We start from the raw sequence: 16,563 nt of genomic DNA on the forward strand, positions 1-16,563 counted from the left end.
ACCGAAGCGGCTTGAGCCGGCCCGGGGTCCGAACGCAGGGAGGGTTGCTGGTCGCCGCAGCCCGGGAAAGAGCCCGTCCGAATTTCCTAGTCGGCCCTGGGCGACAAGCGTGGGGGGGGCGCCAGTGGCCGCGGCCCGCCCGAGAGAGTGCACGTTCCCCGGGAGTCACGGGTTTGGAAGGGGCCTCCCGCACCCGTCACCGTTCTCCGCGGCCTGGGGATTTCCGATCCAATTCTCTCAGTTGGTCCGGGGGGCTGCGCGTGGTGTGGGCGCCAGCCGCCTTGGTTTCAGGGGACCGCCTCTCCAATTCTCTAGCCAGCCGGGAAGGGGGAAGGGAGTAACTCCGGCCGCTTCCCGCCCCGCCCGGTGAGGCCCGCGCGCCTCGGCGATCTCACCCGAGCTGCTTCTCTCAGTCAGCCAGCCGTTCCAGGATGGGGTACGCTGTCTTTTTTATCTCTGTTGTGGCTTTGGGTGCTTTCTGTATCGTTTCTACTCCCCTAGTAGCTGTCCTGGGGAAGAAACTAAGATTCGCGCGTCTTACTAAGCCGCCATCTTCTCCGCCAGTCCCTATAGATATCATGATATGTTTAATCTGGAGTGGTAATTGTTATTGCTGGAGTTTGAGAGGCTGTTTTATATATGTATAACCTGGTGTTTAGAGACAAGAATGATGCTGATCAGGGTGGGATTAAGGTAATCCAGAATACAATGCCAAGAAAGACATTTTCTGTATTTTAGAACTTCATCTCCTCTTTGAGATCAAAGGGAGAACGGTTTATTTTGTTCAGAACCTTTATTTTCAGTAGCACATAATCTATCTAAACCTGTCTGGATAGCTCATTTGAACAGTTGAGACACAGGGAGCCCAGAATAAGAATGAGGAGGGTCTTTAATCCTGTATAGCTTAATGTAATACCTGGTACATCCCATAGTATATTAAGCAGGTAATCAGAATGTCTTGGCAAAGCCCCTTGAAGGATGGGAGGAAAAATATGAAACTTTACCACCAGGGAAACCCCTGATATTGTGTCAAACGTTAGGGGCTCCCAAATCAATAGGCCAAGCCCTTGATCTTGAGGCTTGCTCTTGTAAAGTTTACGTATGTAGCAGAGAAGCTTAGCCTACCTACAGGTATGCCTTGGAGTTACTTCTGGAGGACCTCTGCTGTTGCTCATATGTGGCCTCACTCTAAGCCCAACTCTGCAAGTGAAATCATTGCTCTCACCCCTACGTGGGACATGACATCCATGGGTGAAAGTCTCCCTGGTGGTGTGGGAGATGACTCGCAGGGATGAATCCAAACCTGGCTCCATGGGATCAATTACATCTTGACCAAAAGGGGGAAAAGACGTTTAACAAATAAGGTATCAATGGCTGAGAGAGTTCAAATAGAGTCCAGAGTCTACTCTGGAGGTCACTCTTACACAAGCTTCTGTTAGACATTGCTACCTACCATAACTTGCCAAACCCCAACCAAAACCATTCCTGCCAATCCTAAAGAACCCATAGGGTGTTATATAAGATTCTCCAAAGGTTCCATGCACTAGAGTAATTTTCCAGAGACCTCTCCAGAGCATCAACTAGTTCCATCCCCCTTCCCCATATTATCGACAGCCCCTTCCAACATGAAAAAGTCATAACGGGCGTAGTCCAAATAACCCTAAAGAGTGGGAGAAAGATCAAAGGTGATGGTGGAGTTTTACAGAGAAGGTCGGGTTTAACAAACAAGTATGACTGCTGATTCATTATACTGATATTTCTTTTGGACTCTATTGTCTTGGAGCAGCTAGTAGTAAAAACCTAAAATTAAGGAATTGTAACCCACACCAAACTCTGAAATCTGTTCTACAACTGATTGTTGAGCTGTGCTTTGAAATTTATTGCTTTTTTGAATATGTTATTTTTTCACATGCAAAAAAGAAAATATAAAACTTTAAAAATCTTTAAATCTTATTCAGGCATATTAATTTTTAAAGACATGTGGTATTGTATGTAGTATTGTATGGCGTCTTCGGAAACCCAAACTACTCCCAATTTGGCAAATAGGAGCCCCTGCAAGCCAGTTCCTGTGTCCTTTAGATATGACCCCATTACTCTTTTTTTTTTCTTTTTCCTGAGTTCTAGTACAAGCAGATATTTCAGGATTTGAACATAAAACCAGCCATTTCTCCAGAGATCCCTGAGTTCTGTTAGCAGAGAATGGTCCTTAGAACCATGATCTGAGGGCTAGATATGAGTTACCTTGTTACCATACAGGTATTATACAGACCTGATTCTCAGCAATGATAATATTTTCACTCATTTTTCTCTGCCCAACAATACAAACAAAATAATTTCAGAATTTTACACCAAAACTACTACCAAAATAGTCCTACTAACTAAAGTTTATAATCCTGTCTATCCATATAATATGTATTCCACATTGGGTATGTATTAATACGGTATGGGAAATTTACTTAAATTACTTTTCTTTATGAGGTTATGTTATGAATATGCTATACGTTTAGACTGTTCCTTTTGTGTTCAATGTTTTCATTTCTTTTGGTGTAATTTTATATTCTTATTATGTAAAATTTTTACATGTTTCAAAAATCAAAACTTTAGAACATAATATATTCAGGGAAATATTGCTCCTGTCCACATCTCATCCATTCCATTCTTACCCACTTCCTATAAGGAACTTTTTTCATTAGTCACCAGTTTATCTTTAAAACATGTTTTTAATCTTGTTTTTCTTTCTAACAAGAGATGTGTTAGATACTGTGCTGGTTTGAAATGGTTGTGTACTCCAGAAAAGCCATGTGCTTTAGTCCTCATTCAATACTGTTGGGTGGGATCTCTTTGATTAAATTGTTAATGGGGAGATGTGACCCACCCATTCAAGGTGGGGTTGCTTACCAGAACTCTTTAAGAGGGAACCATTTTGGAAAAAGGTTTAAGTGCCAACAGAGTCCACACAGCCAGAGACCTTTGGAGATGCAGAAAGGAAACATCCTTGGGGAATCCTTATGAAACGAGAGCTGAGCTGACAGAGGTGTTCCAGATGGCATCAACCTTTGTAACCTCTTGTAGGTGCCTTAATTTGCACATTTTCACGGCCTTAGAACTGTAAACTTGCAGCTTAGTAAATTCCCTTTTTAAAAGCCAAAAAAAAAAAAAGGCCACAACCTAAATAATAGGTCTGCCTCCACAAGACTGGATTAGGGAAAAGAACCTGGCTTTTCTGGATACATAACAGTTTCAGACCAGCACAGAGCCCAATTCAAGTGTTTCAAAAACACTTAGTGATTATATTTAAAAGGTCAGATGCTAATCTAAGGCATTTTACAAGTTGCAGCCATCATCTCTGATACGGACGAATGAAAAGAGAATTTCCCATCTTTCATATAATAGTATGTATTTTTTTGTCTGAATTAGCCCTCAGTGGGCTGTTTGAAAGAAAAATACTGCCACCTGCAACTTAGAAATTAGAGTTTGGCACATCTAGCCAGATCACTTCCACTTAGTCAGAAGTATGAGGCGAGGAGGCAGGACATCTTTGTAAGCTCCTACCGGCAGGGAAGTCAGCCAAAGATCGGTTTTCCTTGGTATACCTGACATACTTGGGAAACCCTTTTTTGGCATTTGCCGGTGTGCATCTCGACCTGTTGGTCATCTTATGACTTTGAAGCTCAGAGGTTGAATGTTCAAGTGTGTCAGTAATCAATGGATTTTTTTTTAAGCTGGAGATGGATTAATGAGATGAAAAATTGGGTGATACTTCAATGTGAGAACACATTTGTTGTGTGCTGTGTATATAGCATTGTGCCAAGCACTGAGGTTGCAGCAGTGATTTAAACAAGGTCAGGAGTGGATGGAGGCATGTGAGTGAGGTCCCAGTTACAGTTCAGTGTGATACATCCTAGAATCAGGGCAAATATGAAGTTCTGGTAACACCCAAGTGCACCTCCTCTGACTTCGGTGTAGAGAAACTGGGCCAGGTGGTTCAGGAGGGAATGAGTTTTTGCCCAAGAGTAGAAGAATGCATTGGAGTTAGCCACTAAGAGGGAGCACCATGCGAAGGAGGTAGCATGGCTTATCCAGGGAACTGAAGGACCCTTAATATTGCTGTGACTAGAATGTTTAGAGAGAGGCTAAAAAAAATCACACTGGAGAAATAGGTGGGAAGATCATGCATGGCCTTGTGGACCAAGGAAGGTTGTTTTGACTTTATGCTTGGAGCTGTGAAGTGCCATCATAGGTACACTGTCTGGAGAAATCACTAGCTACAGTGTAGAAAATGCACCAAGGGTGCAAGTCTGGAGGCAGAGCCTCTAGTTTTGTGGCTGTTACAGCAGATAAGAGATGATGGTGAAACCCTGAACTGGGGTAGTGGCCCTGGAACTCAAAAAATTTGATGTATTTGAAATAAAATTAGGAGATAAACTCGATAGTACTTGCCAGCTGACTGGAAATGTGAAGAGGAAAGAACTGAGAGTGTTTTACATTCAGTAAGTATCTTAGAGTTGGTTCGAGGGGGTTAGTAACAGTGACAATCATGCTGACGTGTATGAGCATGTATTAGTGTGCATGTCAGGCACTCTGCTTTCTGCATAATCACTAGTGTTTAGAAGGACCGTGAAGGAGGTGGAAGTAGCAGCATTTGACAGGTAAGGAAATTAAGGACAGAGAGGTTGAATGCTTGCCTATTGTACCATCTTGGAAGTGGCGGAATGGGATTCAAACCCAGGTAGTTTGGCTTCAGAGTACCCCACTGTACAAGAAATAGTCCATTTTCACAGACCTTCCTACAGTCTTTGTCCTAGAATTAGAAGATTGGAAATGGTTTCTTTTTTTTTTTTTTTAATTTTTATTGCTAAAACCAATCAACATACAAACACAAACATTCTTAGTGTATGAACATTCCATACTTGGTGTGCACTCAGTGGCTCACAATATCATCACATAGTTGTATATTCATTACCATGATCATTTCTCAGAACATTTACATCACTCCAGAAAAAGAAATAAAAAGACAAAAGAAAAACTCATACATACCATACCCTTTGCCCCTCCCTCTCATTTACCACTAGTATTTCCCTCTACCCAATTTATTTTCACATTTGTTCCCCCTATTATTTATTTATTTTTAATCCGTATTTTTTACTCATCTGTCCATACTGTAGATAAAAGGAGCATCAGACACAAAAGGTTTTCACAATCACAGGGTCATTTGCAAAAGCTACATCATTATACAATCATCTTCAAGAAACATTGCTACTGGAACACAGCTCTACAGTTTCAGGCACTTCCCTCTAGCCACTTCAATACACCTTAAACTAAAAAGTAGGTATCTATATAATACTTAAGAATAACCTCCAGGATAACCTCTTGACTCTATTTGAAATCTCTCAGCCACTGACACTTTATTTTTTCTCATTTCTCTCTTCCCCATTTCAGTCGAGAAGGATTTCTCAATCCCTTGATGCTGAGTCCCAGCTCATTCTAGGATTTCTGTCCCATGTTGCCAGCGAGGTTTACACTCCTGGGAGTCATGTCCCATGTAGAGGGGGAGGGCAGTGAGTTTGCTTGTGTTGGCTGAGAGAGAGAGGCCACATCTGAGCAACGAAAGAGGTTCTCTGAGGGTGGCTCTTAGGCCTAATTTTAAGTATGCTTAGCTATCCTTTGTGGGGATAAGTTTCATATGAACAGACCCCAAGATTGAGGGTTCAGCCTATTGATTTTGTTGTCCTCACTGCTTGCGAGAATATCAGGCCTTCTCCAAATGGGGAAGTTGAATTTTTCCCCTTTCTCACCATTCACCCAAGGGGACTTTGCAAATACTTTTGTAATCACTGTTCAAATCACTCTGGAATTTATTGAGGCATCACTCTGGACAAACCTACAAAATCTTTTGCCCTACTCAAGGTGGAAATGATTTGTTGATGGTAGCACAAGTGTAATGGAGACATAGATCTCGATGGTAATCTTACTCAGCAAATTCTTACAGTGGGATGTTGTCTCATCACCCCGCTTTTTAGAAGCTTAGTCTCCACATTAAATAAAATAGGGATAATGTATTTAACTCCATGGTGTAGATTAGAAATGCTGTGCATAAAGTGTCAAGAGAGTTCCTGGCATTTGGTAGATAAGCAGTAACTGCCTCTAGTAGCTGCTTTTCTTCCCCAGGATATTTCATTATATGTGGCTTGACTAAAAGGGTCATCATTATGGTATTTTTAAAATATAATTTTATTGAGAAAAATTCACATACCATATAATCATCCAAAGTGTACAATCAGTGGTTCACAATCTCGTCATATAGCTGTGCATTCATCACTACTGTCAGTTTTTGAACATTTTCATTACTTAAAAAAAATAAAAAGAGTAAAAATGAAAAAGAGCACCCAGAACATTCCATGCCCCTTATCTTCCCGATTATTCATTTATTTTTTTGCCTTTACTTTCTTACTCATCTGTTCATACACTGGATAAAGGGAATGTCAGTCACAAGGTTTTCACAATCACATGGTCACAATTACATTATTTTTTTAATGGGGATTGAAGATGGATCTGTATTTTGAAAAAGCTCTTCAAGTGATTTTCTCCCCGCCCTCCCTGGTTGAAACTAGATCTTGAAAGGCTTCTAGACGCGATGAAAACCTTTTTTGGTGGAGGGATAGTAAAATTTGATAGGAAAATTTTAGGGCCTTCTCTCTGTGCTAAATGCTGGGTTCTGACTTGGGTTGTAATTGGGTTTGCTGCCTCACCTGCTGGTTTTCAGAGTCTAGCCCAATGCTGTGGAGGGATGCCACACAGTGTGTGGTTCATAGATTCTTTCTGGCCCAGACTTAGACAATTTATGAGTAGTTGGCAGTGTCTGATGTAGTAATAAAAATTGGGGTTGTGTTTTACATGTCCTTTTAAATTTAACTTTTGTAGTAATTTTTATTGAATGTCATAGATGTCAGTCCATTGGATGGATTAGAAATAGTGTTGGAAAATAGCCATAGCTCCTGGGTCAACTGTGGAATGAATGATTGAATGAACTATTTTGTATCAGTTTGCTAAAATAAATTGAGCGATTGAGAGCAGTCTTTGTCTCTGAGGAGTAATTACACACAGAAGTTGATAAAAATTCCTTAGATGAGACTTTGGTCTTTGGAGCAAAATAATTTCCAAAGGCTTTCCTTCTGGAACTGATCTAAGAAAAGCTGAGACTACTCTTGTTTTGGTATAGATATGAGAGGGAGTCTTAATGCCTGGAACCCTGTAATGTTTAGCATTATTCAGTATGAAGATGGTATGGTGATCATTTATTCTGAACATCTGAGCAGCAATAATTAAAGAGAGAACTGATTACACATAATTTAGAGGAGCAATTTCAACTAATCAGGTTTATATGTAGAGAGAATATAACAGCTCAAAAGAAAAGAGCATTTGAAATTCTTTAAAAAGAATTTTTAGTGTTGAACATCAGAAAATATTTTCTGTTTGTTTTTAATAGTCCGTATAACCACAGTCTTGAGAAGAGAGGCTTGTAAGGACAGGAGGTGTTGGCCAGGTCTGAATACATGAGGTGGAGGCATTCAGGTGCACTTGACCTTCTGTAAGTGCTCTTTGTATCAGGAGAAGAGAAGATGAAAGTGCAGCCTGCATGCTCATTTTTTTTTAAAAAAAATATGCTTTTATGAAAACTCTAAAACTGTGTGCAGATGAAGTCTTTGTAAAAAGTGATCCCATCAATTTTTTTCATGTAAACTGATAAACAATGGTAGTTTGTTTTCCCCCATCTTTTAAATATGTACTCATATCACTAGTATAAGAAAAATAGATATGAACTCTGTATAACTCAGGGTTCTCTAGGAACATAGAACCAACAGGAGATATCTGTAAATATGAGATTTTATAAAAGTGTCTCATGCAACTGTGGGGATGCAGGAATCCAGATTCCATAGGGCGGGCCACAGATGGACAGCTCCAGCAAAGGTCCCATGAATCCCAGGAGAGGCTGGCTGAGGTGGTTTGAGAGACTCTGCTGGCTTCTCCTTTAAAGCCTTTGATTGATTAGATTAAACGTGCAGAAGACACTCCCCTTGGCCAGCTGCAGATGTTGTCAGCCATTGATGCAGTCAGCATGCTGATGATTCAGTAAACCAGCCATGAAATGTCCTTGAAGTGATGGTCAGGCCAGTGATTTCCTTGCCAGACAGCTTGGCACCATCACCTGGCCAAGTTGATGCGAGTCCAGCCATTGCAAACACTTTCTAGCTGCTGTCATCTTTGATGGGTTTAATTTTTATCTAAATCGCCTATATGTTCTATTTCTGAATTTCTGAGAAACAGAACTAACTTAAGCTGGAAAATTAATAAACCTGAAGTTTCTTTAAATGTATTCCCTGGTTCTTTATTTTTCTTCCTTTTTTACAATGTAAAAGAAAGCATGGTTGATATTTTAAATTGTCTATAATATCATCATCCTAATACAGCTATTTTCATGACTGCATATTGTCTTGCTGTCTTCATCCACTGTCACAGTATTTTAAACAAAGGAATTTTATTGCTTTTCATGAGTTGAACTAATTTACACTGTCATCAGCATTGAATTTAAGAGTGCTATTGTAGGAGAATGCACGGGTTTTTCATTGGTACAGTTCTCATCTCCCATGTAGGAATTCTAGATTCCTGACCCATGCACACACACACAAAAAAACAAAAACAAAAACCAAAAAACATTCAATAGATGGTCCTGCAATAATGTGATATTCACATGGAAAAAGAAAAGTGACACCCACTGTACAGCATACCAAAAACAAAGAGTGCTAATGGAAATGTTAAAATTCAATGTAAAGATATTTTTCCTATAATTAGTATAAAAAAGGTAACTCAAGAATTTTTTGTGTCTTTGCTAACAATGATGAATGGCCCTTCTTTCTTACAGTTTTTAATTTTTGAATGTGAGTTGTGTATTTTCTTCTGGGTTCTTATTTTTAATGTTCAAGCTATCAGCCATTAGTACTTGGGTCTTAATTTTTTGAGGTACTGATGGTATATTGGTTTAGAGTAGTTAAAAAGGACTGCCACTGGTGTTCAGGCTAAGCTCTAAGGCTAAAATAGACCAAGGGCTTTTCTCAGTATTTTTTCCTTTTATGCTATAGTGTTTTTCCCTTTTATTATAAAGTTTAGATGCTTTTTTTTTTTAACTATTTTTTAGGTTTTTACTTCTAGCTGCGCTAAAATACTGGAGACTAAAAGAGATATCATTTTAATGATTCAGCATTTATATTCATTTGTTAGGTCCTATCTTCTATGTATAATTCCACCATCATCTTTGATCTTTCCATACTTCTCTTTGGGTTTGTTTGGGCTGTGGAAATTCTAAATTTTTGATATTGAAAGGGTCTGTCACTAATGTGGAGTAGGGAGATGAGGCTGTCGGATATTCTGGAGAGTCTGGGTTAGGATCAGGACTTATCTGGACCAGGGACCCCACTGGATGTTGTAGGTTTCTGGCAAGTTGCTCTAGTGCCTGAAATCCTTGTGGAATCTTATAAATTGCTCTAGGTGTTCTTTAAGATTGGCTGGAGTGGTCCTGGTTGGGGTAGCAAGGTCTAACTGCAGCTTGCGTAAGAGCAACCTCCAGAGTAGCCTTTCAACTCCATTTGAACTCTCTCTGCCACTGATACTTTATTAGTTACACTTCTTTCCCCCATTTGGTCAGGATGTAATTGTTGATCCCATAGTGTTGATCCCACAGTGCCAGGTCTGGATTCATCCCTGGGAGTCCTCTCCCCTGTCGCCAGGAAGTTTTCTGTGAAAACTTTAATCTCTCCCTTAGTTTTGAAGGACAGTTTGGCTGGGTACAGAATTATTGGCTACAAGTCTTTCTCTTTCAGGATCTTGAATATCTCATGCCACTGCCTTCTCGCCTCCAGGGTGCTAGTTGAGTAGTCTGAACTCAGTCTTATGTGATTGCCCTTGTATGTAGTAGATCGTTTTTTTCTTGCCGCTTTCAGGATTTTCGTTTGTCTTTAACATTTGACAGACTGATTCGTATGTGCCTTGGGGAAGGCCTATTTGGATTTTTTCTGTTTGGAGTTCTTTGGGCTTCTTTGACTTGTATGTTTATGTCCTTTATGAGGGTTGGGAAGCTTTCCCACATTATATCCTCAACTACTCTTCCTAGCCCTTTACTCCTCTCTTCTCCTTCTGGAACACCAATGATTCTTATATTTGTGCGCTTTGTTTTGTCTGTCATTTCCCTGAGATCCAATTCAAGTTTTTCCACCTTTTTTGCCATTTACTGTTTTGAGTGTTCACAATCAGTTATCCTGACCTCTATATCACTTATTCTTTCTTCGGTCTCTTCAAATCTGGTGTTGTGAGCCTCTAGTATGTCTTTTATTTGGTCAACAGAATCTTTCATCTCTGCGAGATCTGCTATTTTTGTATTTATTCTTTCAAATTCCTCTTTGTGCTCTTCTACTGTCTTCTTCATTTCCTTTATGTCATTTGCTGTCCCACTTATTTTATTAAGTAGACTTGTATGAACATCTCTGATTAGTTGTCCCAGCATCTGTGTCTTCTCTGGTGTTTTCATTTGGTCATTAGGCAGGGCTGTATCTGTCTGCGTTGTGATATGCTTAGTGATCTTCTGCTGTCTTCGTGGCGTGTAAATATCCTGATTGATTTACTTTGGGAGTTGATTTCTTTCAGTCGTCTAAGGCCTTGTGTTTGTGGGATGGTTGTACAGCAGGGAGCAGGGCACGGGGTGGGGCACTCAGTGCGGTGATTTGCTTCAGGACAGGTATGGTCACATGGTCACAGGTTGGGGATGTTACACTGATGCCTGTGAACGTGGTCGCCCAGTGGCCAGAGAAGATGTAGCTGTGCGGGTGCACTGGTCTGGGGTGCGCTGGTCTAAGTCACGGAGCCCTTATGCGTGTGCGTAGAGCCGGGTCAGTGTTAATTGAGGGCAGACGTGACCCGGCTTCACAGGTTGACACTTTCTCAGAGCTGGGAAGTGAGGCTGAGGGCTGTGCACATGCCCGGTTCTAGGACTGCTGTAAAGTGCTGTTCCCAGAGCTGAATGACATGATTGGGGTCCTGTGTGCATGTGTGGGCCTGGAGTGCTGTAAAGGGATGCACTGAGCTCAGGGAGGGTGGAGTAAGGTTGTGCGACACTATGGGCAGGGGGTGGGGTAGCCTTGTTATGGAGGTCAGTGCCTGCAACCTTTATGCATTGGGAACAGCCTGCAGGGAGCAGGAAGGGGGAGCTAGTGCTCGGGAGGGGTGCAGGGGGGGTGGGCTGGACTGTACTTGGGGTGGGGGTGTGGGGCAGTTACGTGCACGGGGGGCTGGTGGGGTGGGGGTGCCTGGAGTGCAGGGTATGGGAGCAGGTAACAGGGTTCGGGTGTGTGGGGTGAGTTGCTGGTCATGGGGCTGCACCCATGGAATGTGGCCTGGCTCAATTCCTAGTCCCCATGTCCCGTCTGTGCACTCCCACGGGCTCCGCACCTCTGCGCCAGGCTCCAGCTCTCTGCCTCTCGGTTCTTCGGCCTCTGCAACCAGGGCTGCCACATGTGGTGCAGATGCTCTCCCAGGCCAGCTGCACTCCCGAATCGCCACCTCAGTCACTCTCCTGTCCCTTCTCTAACTTCTCCGTGGAACAGGGCTAAGTTCAAGCTACTCTAGTAGGCCGTCTTCCTCGAAGTTCTATGTTACTTTTGACCTGTTTAAGTCAAAGGAGCCTATCACAGTAGTTTGTCAAAGAATTGTTTGTTTTTAGTCAAAGGATTTTTTGAAAATATTTTTATTGAGAAATCTTTACAAGCCTACATTCCATACATGGTGTCCAGTCAGTGGCTCACAATATCATCACATAGTTGTGTATTCATCATCATGATCCTTTTTTTGAACATTTGCGTCACTCCAGAAAAAGAAATAAAAGAGAAAAGAAAAACCCATACATACCTTACCCCTCCCTCTCATTGACCGCTAGTATTTCCGCCTACCCAATTTATCTTACCCTTTGTTCCCCCTATTATTTATTTATTTTTTTATCCATATGTTTTTTACTATTTTCATCTATCTATACCCTGGATAAAAGGAGTATCAAACACAAGGTTTTCACAATCACACAGTCACGTTGTAAAAGCTATATAGTTATATAATCATCTTCAAGAATCAGGCTACTGGAACACAGCTCAATGGTTTCAATTACTTCCCTCCAGCCACTCTAACATACTATAAACTGAAAAGGGATATTTATATAATGCCTAAGAATAACCTCCAGGATGACCTCTCGACTCTGTTTGAAATCTCTTAGCCACTGAGACTTTATTTTGTCTCATTTCTCTTCCCACTTTTGGTCAAGAGGACTTTCTCAATCTCTTGATGCCAGGGCCAGGCTCATCCCAGGGAGTCAGGTCCCACATTGCCAAGGAGATTTACACCCCTTGGAGTCATGTCCCACATAGGAGGGAGGGCAGTGAGTTCACCAGCTGAGTTTAGGCAAAGGATTTTAAAAATGAAATAAGGTAGTATTAGGGTTAAGATAAGGAGAGTCCAGATTTGGCAAAAAATGACACAAAATTAAATGACTTAATTGATTCCATAGCAGTAATGGAAACAGAAGAATTACTTCTAAATGTGTGATCTGTGCAACTAGCTGGCGGTGATGCCATTCACAGAAAGAAACAGGAATAGAGGGAAGGTAAAGGTCCCTTTGAATGTTTTCAGTTTGAGGTATCATGTTATGAGCATTGTCTGTTGGAATCGTTCAGGAGAGAGACAGTGGCTGGGAAGTTGAGGCTTTGTCTGCTGCAGGAAATAAGAGGACTGAATGGGACCGTATGAGCATACCTAAAGGAGAGTGTTGAAGGCCATGGGCAGGTGTGATACTTGTATGGCACTTTGGGGTAACGAGATAGGGCAGCTTGGGTCTGAGGACAGCTGGTCCCCTTGGGCCTGGGGGACACTCGTGTTTGGGCAGACCTCCACACCACGGCATGCTGGTTGGGGAGCACAGCCCTAGGAAGTGCTTAGAGTTAAGGAAGCTGGAGGAGTGCAGCAAACGGAATGGGCGCAGCCACGAAGGAAGGAAGTAGGAAAGAGTGCTCTCTTGTAAATAAGAGAATATGGCTATTTAAAAGGGAGGTGAGATCAGCAACAAGAAAACCTACTGAGAGGCTGTGGAAAACACGAACAGAACGGTGCCGCTCTGGATTTGACAGCCAGAAGTCACTTACTGAAGAATTAAAGGGAAGCGGAGTTGCAATGGGATAGTGGGAAGGATGAAAGCCAAATTTCAGTTGAATGAGAAAGAAAAATAGGCCATAAATATAAGCACTCAGGATTTGAGCTGTGAGCAGGATGAGAAAGGCGGGTAATAGAGGTGTTCCTGTGGTCGAGGGAGAGTTGTTTGAGATGAGACCAGCTTGAGCCTCTGTAGAAGCAGAGGAGGTGAACCAATAGAAAAGGAAAGGCTCAGAATAAAGGGGGTGGGTGGGAGCTGATGTGAAACCAGCGTGAGGATGGAATCCAGAGCTCAGTTCTATAGGGCAGAATCCTTCCTTGTCTTCTCTAGCTTCTGGTGGGTTGCAGCATTCCTGGGCCTCACTCTCTGCCTAGGTTGTTACATGGTCTTCTCCTCTCTGTGTCCAGTTCTCCCTTTCTTAGAAGAACACTGATCATCTTGAATTAGGGGGGGTCACAATTAATGCATTTTTGCTAAAAATGAGATTCCTGTGCTCTCCGCTAGATCTGCCAAATTAGAATCAGTATCATTTCCATGCATTTAATCAATTTTAACAGGTGATTTTTAGCTAAAGTTTGAAAACCATTCCTTTTATGTATAGGTAATGTTGAGCATTAGCAAGTAGAAGCTGTCTAAAGCTGGTGAAGCTCTAAGAGTCCAAAACCACTAAATGTTTGCAAGGATGTAAGACAAGGCTAACTCATTAGTTATTGCAAATGAGAGTGCCAGCAGGTACAGGCACCTTGGGAATACAGTCACGTCAGAGTTGTACCTGCCATGCAACCTCTTGGTCCGGGTCTTGTGTGTGTGGAGGTGTACTGAGATCCACACTAGCGTATCACCAAAAGCAGAATATTGCAGAACTATTGGGAATAGATTAGATGACAAGCAAAAGAAGCTTGGAATGTAATTCTTAATTACTAAATGAATGAATGTCACTGAATATTATGAAAAGTGGAAGAATTAGAGCTATGTGTTTCCACATGGGTGAATTATGGAAATATTTGGTATTGTAATTACATTTGTGCTAATGAAGTAAAGATTAGGTATATCCTAATTTTTTCCTCTTGGTTTGAAAATATTTTTTCCTTTTATCTTCTGGAAAGGATATAGCAAATACCCTTAGTCATATTACTTTCCTGTTTTATTCATTTATAATAACCACCCAAGTCATTCTGAGTATGTGATGTGTTCTCTAAACTTCTCAGGTTCTCTAAACTTCTCAGGTTTCTCAGTGTTGTTGCTTTCTCCTCCTCTGCAGGTATTCACGACCCTGTCGGTGACCAAACGCTCTGGGGGAAGCGTCCTGCAGACTGGCTGCTGAGGGTAAGCCCCGGTGTGGGTGCTGCTGCCAAGGCTCCCAGCCACTGGCTTGTCTCCCTGCCCACATCTGAGATGAAGTCGTCAGGAAGGTTGTTGGGCTCTCGGCCCTTCCCTCCATCCAAGCCCTTCTTGGAGCTCCTGGGTAGGAGGTGGTGGAGAAGGCTGGCAGCACCACACTGGGGTCACCTTAATGGACTTGAAGCTGACATTTGGCAGTGCGTCTTTGATGCGTTCATGATGTCACCAGCCCTAAGCCCCTGGGGGTGGGCAGTGATAGAGTTGCTGTCAAATGTTTTAGCATAATCTTTCCTTTGTGTGGGTTTGCTTCATTCTCATTGTTAAGCTTTCTAAAGTTGATTATTTTCTCTTTTTTCGATGGTGTTAATGATAATAGAGATGAAAAATGTTACAAAATGTTAATCGGTCTTTGTCCAAATGCAGGTCCGAGCGAGAGCATCCAAATAAGTTGTCTTGTTGCATGAGAGGGGTGTTTTGGCTCACTTTGGGGGTACATAGGCTTGTCCCCTGAAAGAGAGCTCGGTCCTCCTGTGTGCTTCTGAGGGTTAAGGTGCTCTTCACTTCTCCGGTCCAGGTTAGCAGTGTCTGTTTTAATGAATTAAATGCCCCCAAACAAGTAAATCTTTGCCAAGTTTATCACTGATTATTATTTTAAGTTTGTTTAGGCAGGGAAATGATTGCCTGCTGGAATCAGTACTCCTTTGCCAGAGGTAGAGCAGAATAGAACAGGCTGGCTGGCAGACTAGTGTGATTTTCACCACTCCGCATCATGGAGGCAGACGCCCACTGTAAATGGGGAAAACGAGTAAATGTCTTACATTATCTAGTTTATTGTGTCTTAGTCTAAGGGAACTGAAATCTTTTATAGTGGAAAACTTGTCTAAAACTTTTTTTGATGGCTTTAGCTTTAAGCTAAAAGCACAGAATATCACAACATTTTCATGTATGTTATATATTTAACCCTTCCTAAGAACGAACTACATTTATAGGAAAACAGTTGTTTCCACACTTAGGATTTAATGTTTTTTGGTAATTATTTTGTTAAGGAAGTTGTTAGTATCATAAGTTATTATTATTTTTTGAACACAGGTGAATGTGAAGGATTTTCATTTAAAAACCAAACGGTTTTTACTTTTTCAGTTGAAAAAACAGTTGTACCTGGAGGAATTTTCAGTAGACATGTTTATGCACTGTTAGCATTCCAGCTTGTATTACTGCAGAGGTATTAACCCCTAGTGTTAGTGTTTGTGTAAGTGTCCTTGCTGAGCATTATCTTTAGGCTCTCTTTTCTCACTATATACATTCATTTTGGAACATGTGCTGCAGATACCAGGCTCCCACCATCCTTTTCCACCCTACCGCAGTCACCTCCTCTATTTCTCAGCCATGGCACTGGGTGGTTGTTTCAAAGTACGTTTCTGGGCCACTTGAGGAATTTGTGCGTCTGCCTAGCATTAGGTCAGCAGAGTATGCTCCTCCTCGCATCCTCCTTCCATTTGGCCATGTAGAGGAAGTGGGGAAAAGGTAAAACTAGAAGGGGATCAAGGCAGTTAACTGTGTTCAGTTTTATTTATTTTTTTAATTGTTTTTTTCCTACCAAGGCTGCCAATCCCTGAAATTAGGACAAGGGGCAGTGTGAGATGATTGTGCCTAATCATGTTGTGATTCTCTCTCTTAGTAGAATAAAATGTTTTACCTCCATTTTATGGTAAAAAAATAAATAAAAAAGGATTTATTTTTTAGACTTGTCCTATTTAGATTCTATAATTGCCCAGTGTACTGAAACTTATACTAAATTCTATGTATTTTGGTTACAAATCTTCTGACAAACAATGTGAAACATTAAAATGTATTAATATCATTTGTGTCCCTTGTTAATGACTGATGCCTGGGGAAACTTTGCACAGGTGCCAAATAGACTTCAGAAAAGGTTTCGCTTCAGAGATGATAAGAATCAGGCACTGAGTGTAATGGTCAGTGAGGCC

The 16,563-nt window shown here is 41.6% G+C and overlaps 1 protein-coding gene across 8 annotated transcripts in view; it reads left to right on the plus strand.

Annotated features, from left to right (window-relative positions):
* The window catches only part of LOC143642891 (thioredoxin reductase 1, cytoplasmic), a 173,156-nt gene extending 156,836 nt beyond the window's left edge, over positions 1 to 16,320 (plus strand). For all 8 annotated transcript variants that reach the window (XM_077111875.1, XM_077111873.1, XM_077111876.1 and 5 more), the window contains one exon: positions 14,499 to 16,320. In XM_077111875.1, the coding sequence (XP_076967990.1) occupies positions 14,499 to 14,561 (63 nt within the window). In that variant the 3' untranslated portion in view covers positions 14,562 to 16,320. The remainder of the gene's footprint in view (positions 1 to 14,498) is intronic.
* The last annotated feature ends 243 nt before the right edge of the window (positions 16,321 to 16,563 follow it).

Source organism: Tamandua tetradactyla, chromosome 7, assembly GCF_023851605.1.
Source record: "Tamandua tetradactyla isolate mTamTet1 chromosome 7, mTamTet1.pri, whole genome shotgun sequence".
In the NCBI taxonomy this organism is placed as follows: Eukaryota; Metazoa; Chordata; class Mammalia; order Pilosa; family Myrmecophagidae; genus Tamandua; species Tamandua tetradactyla.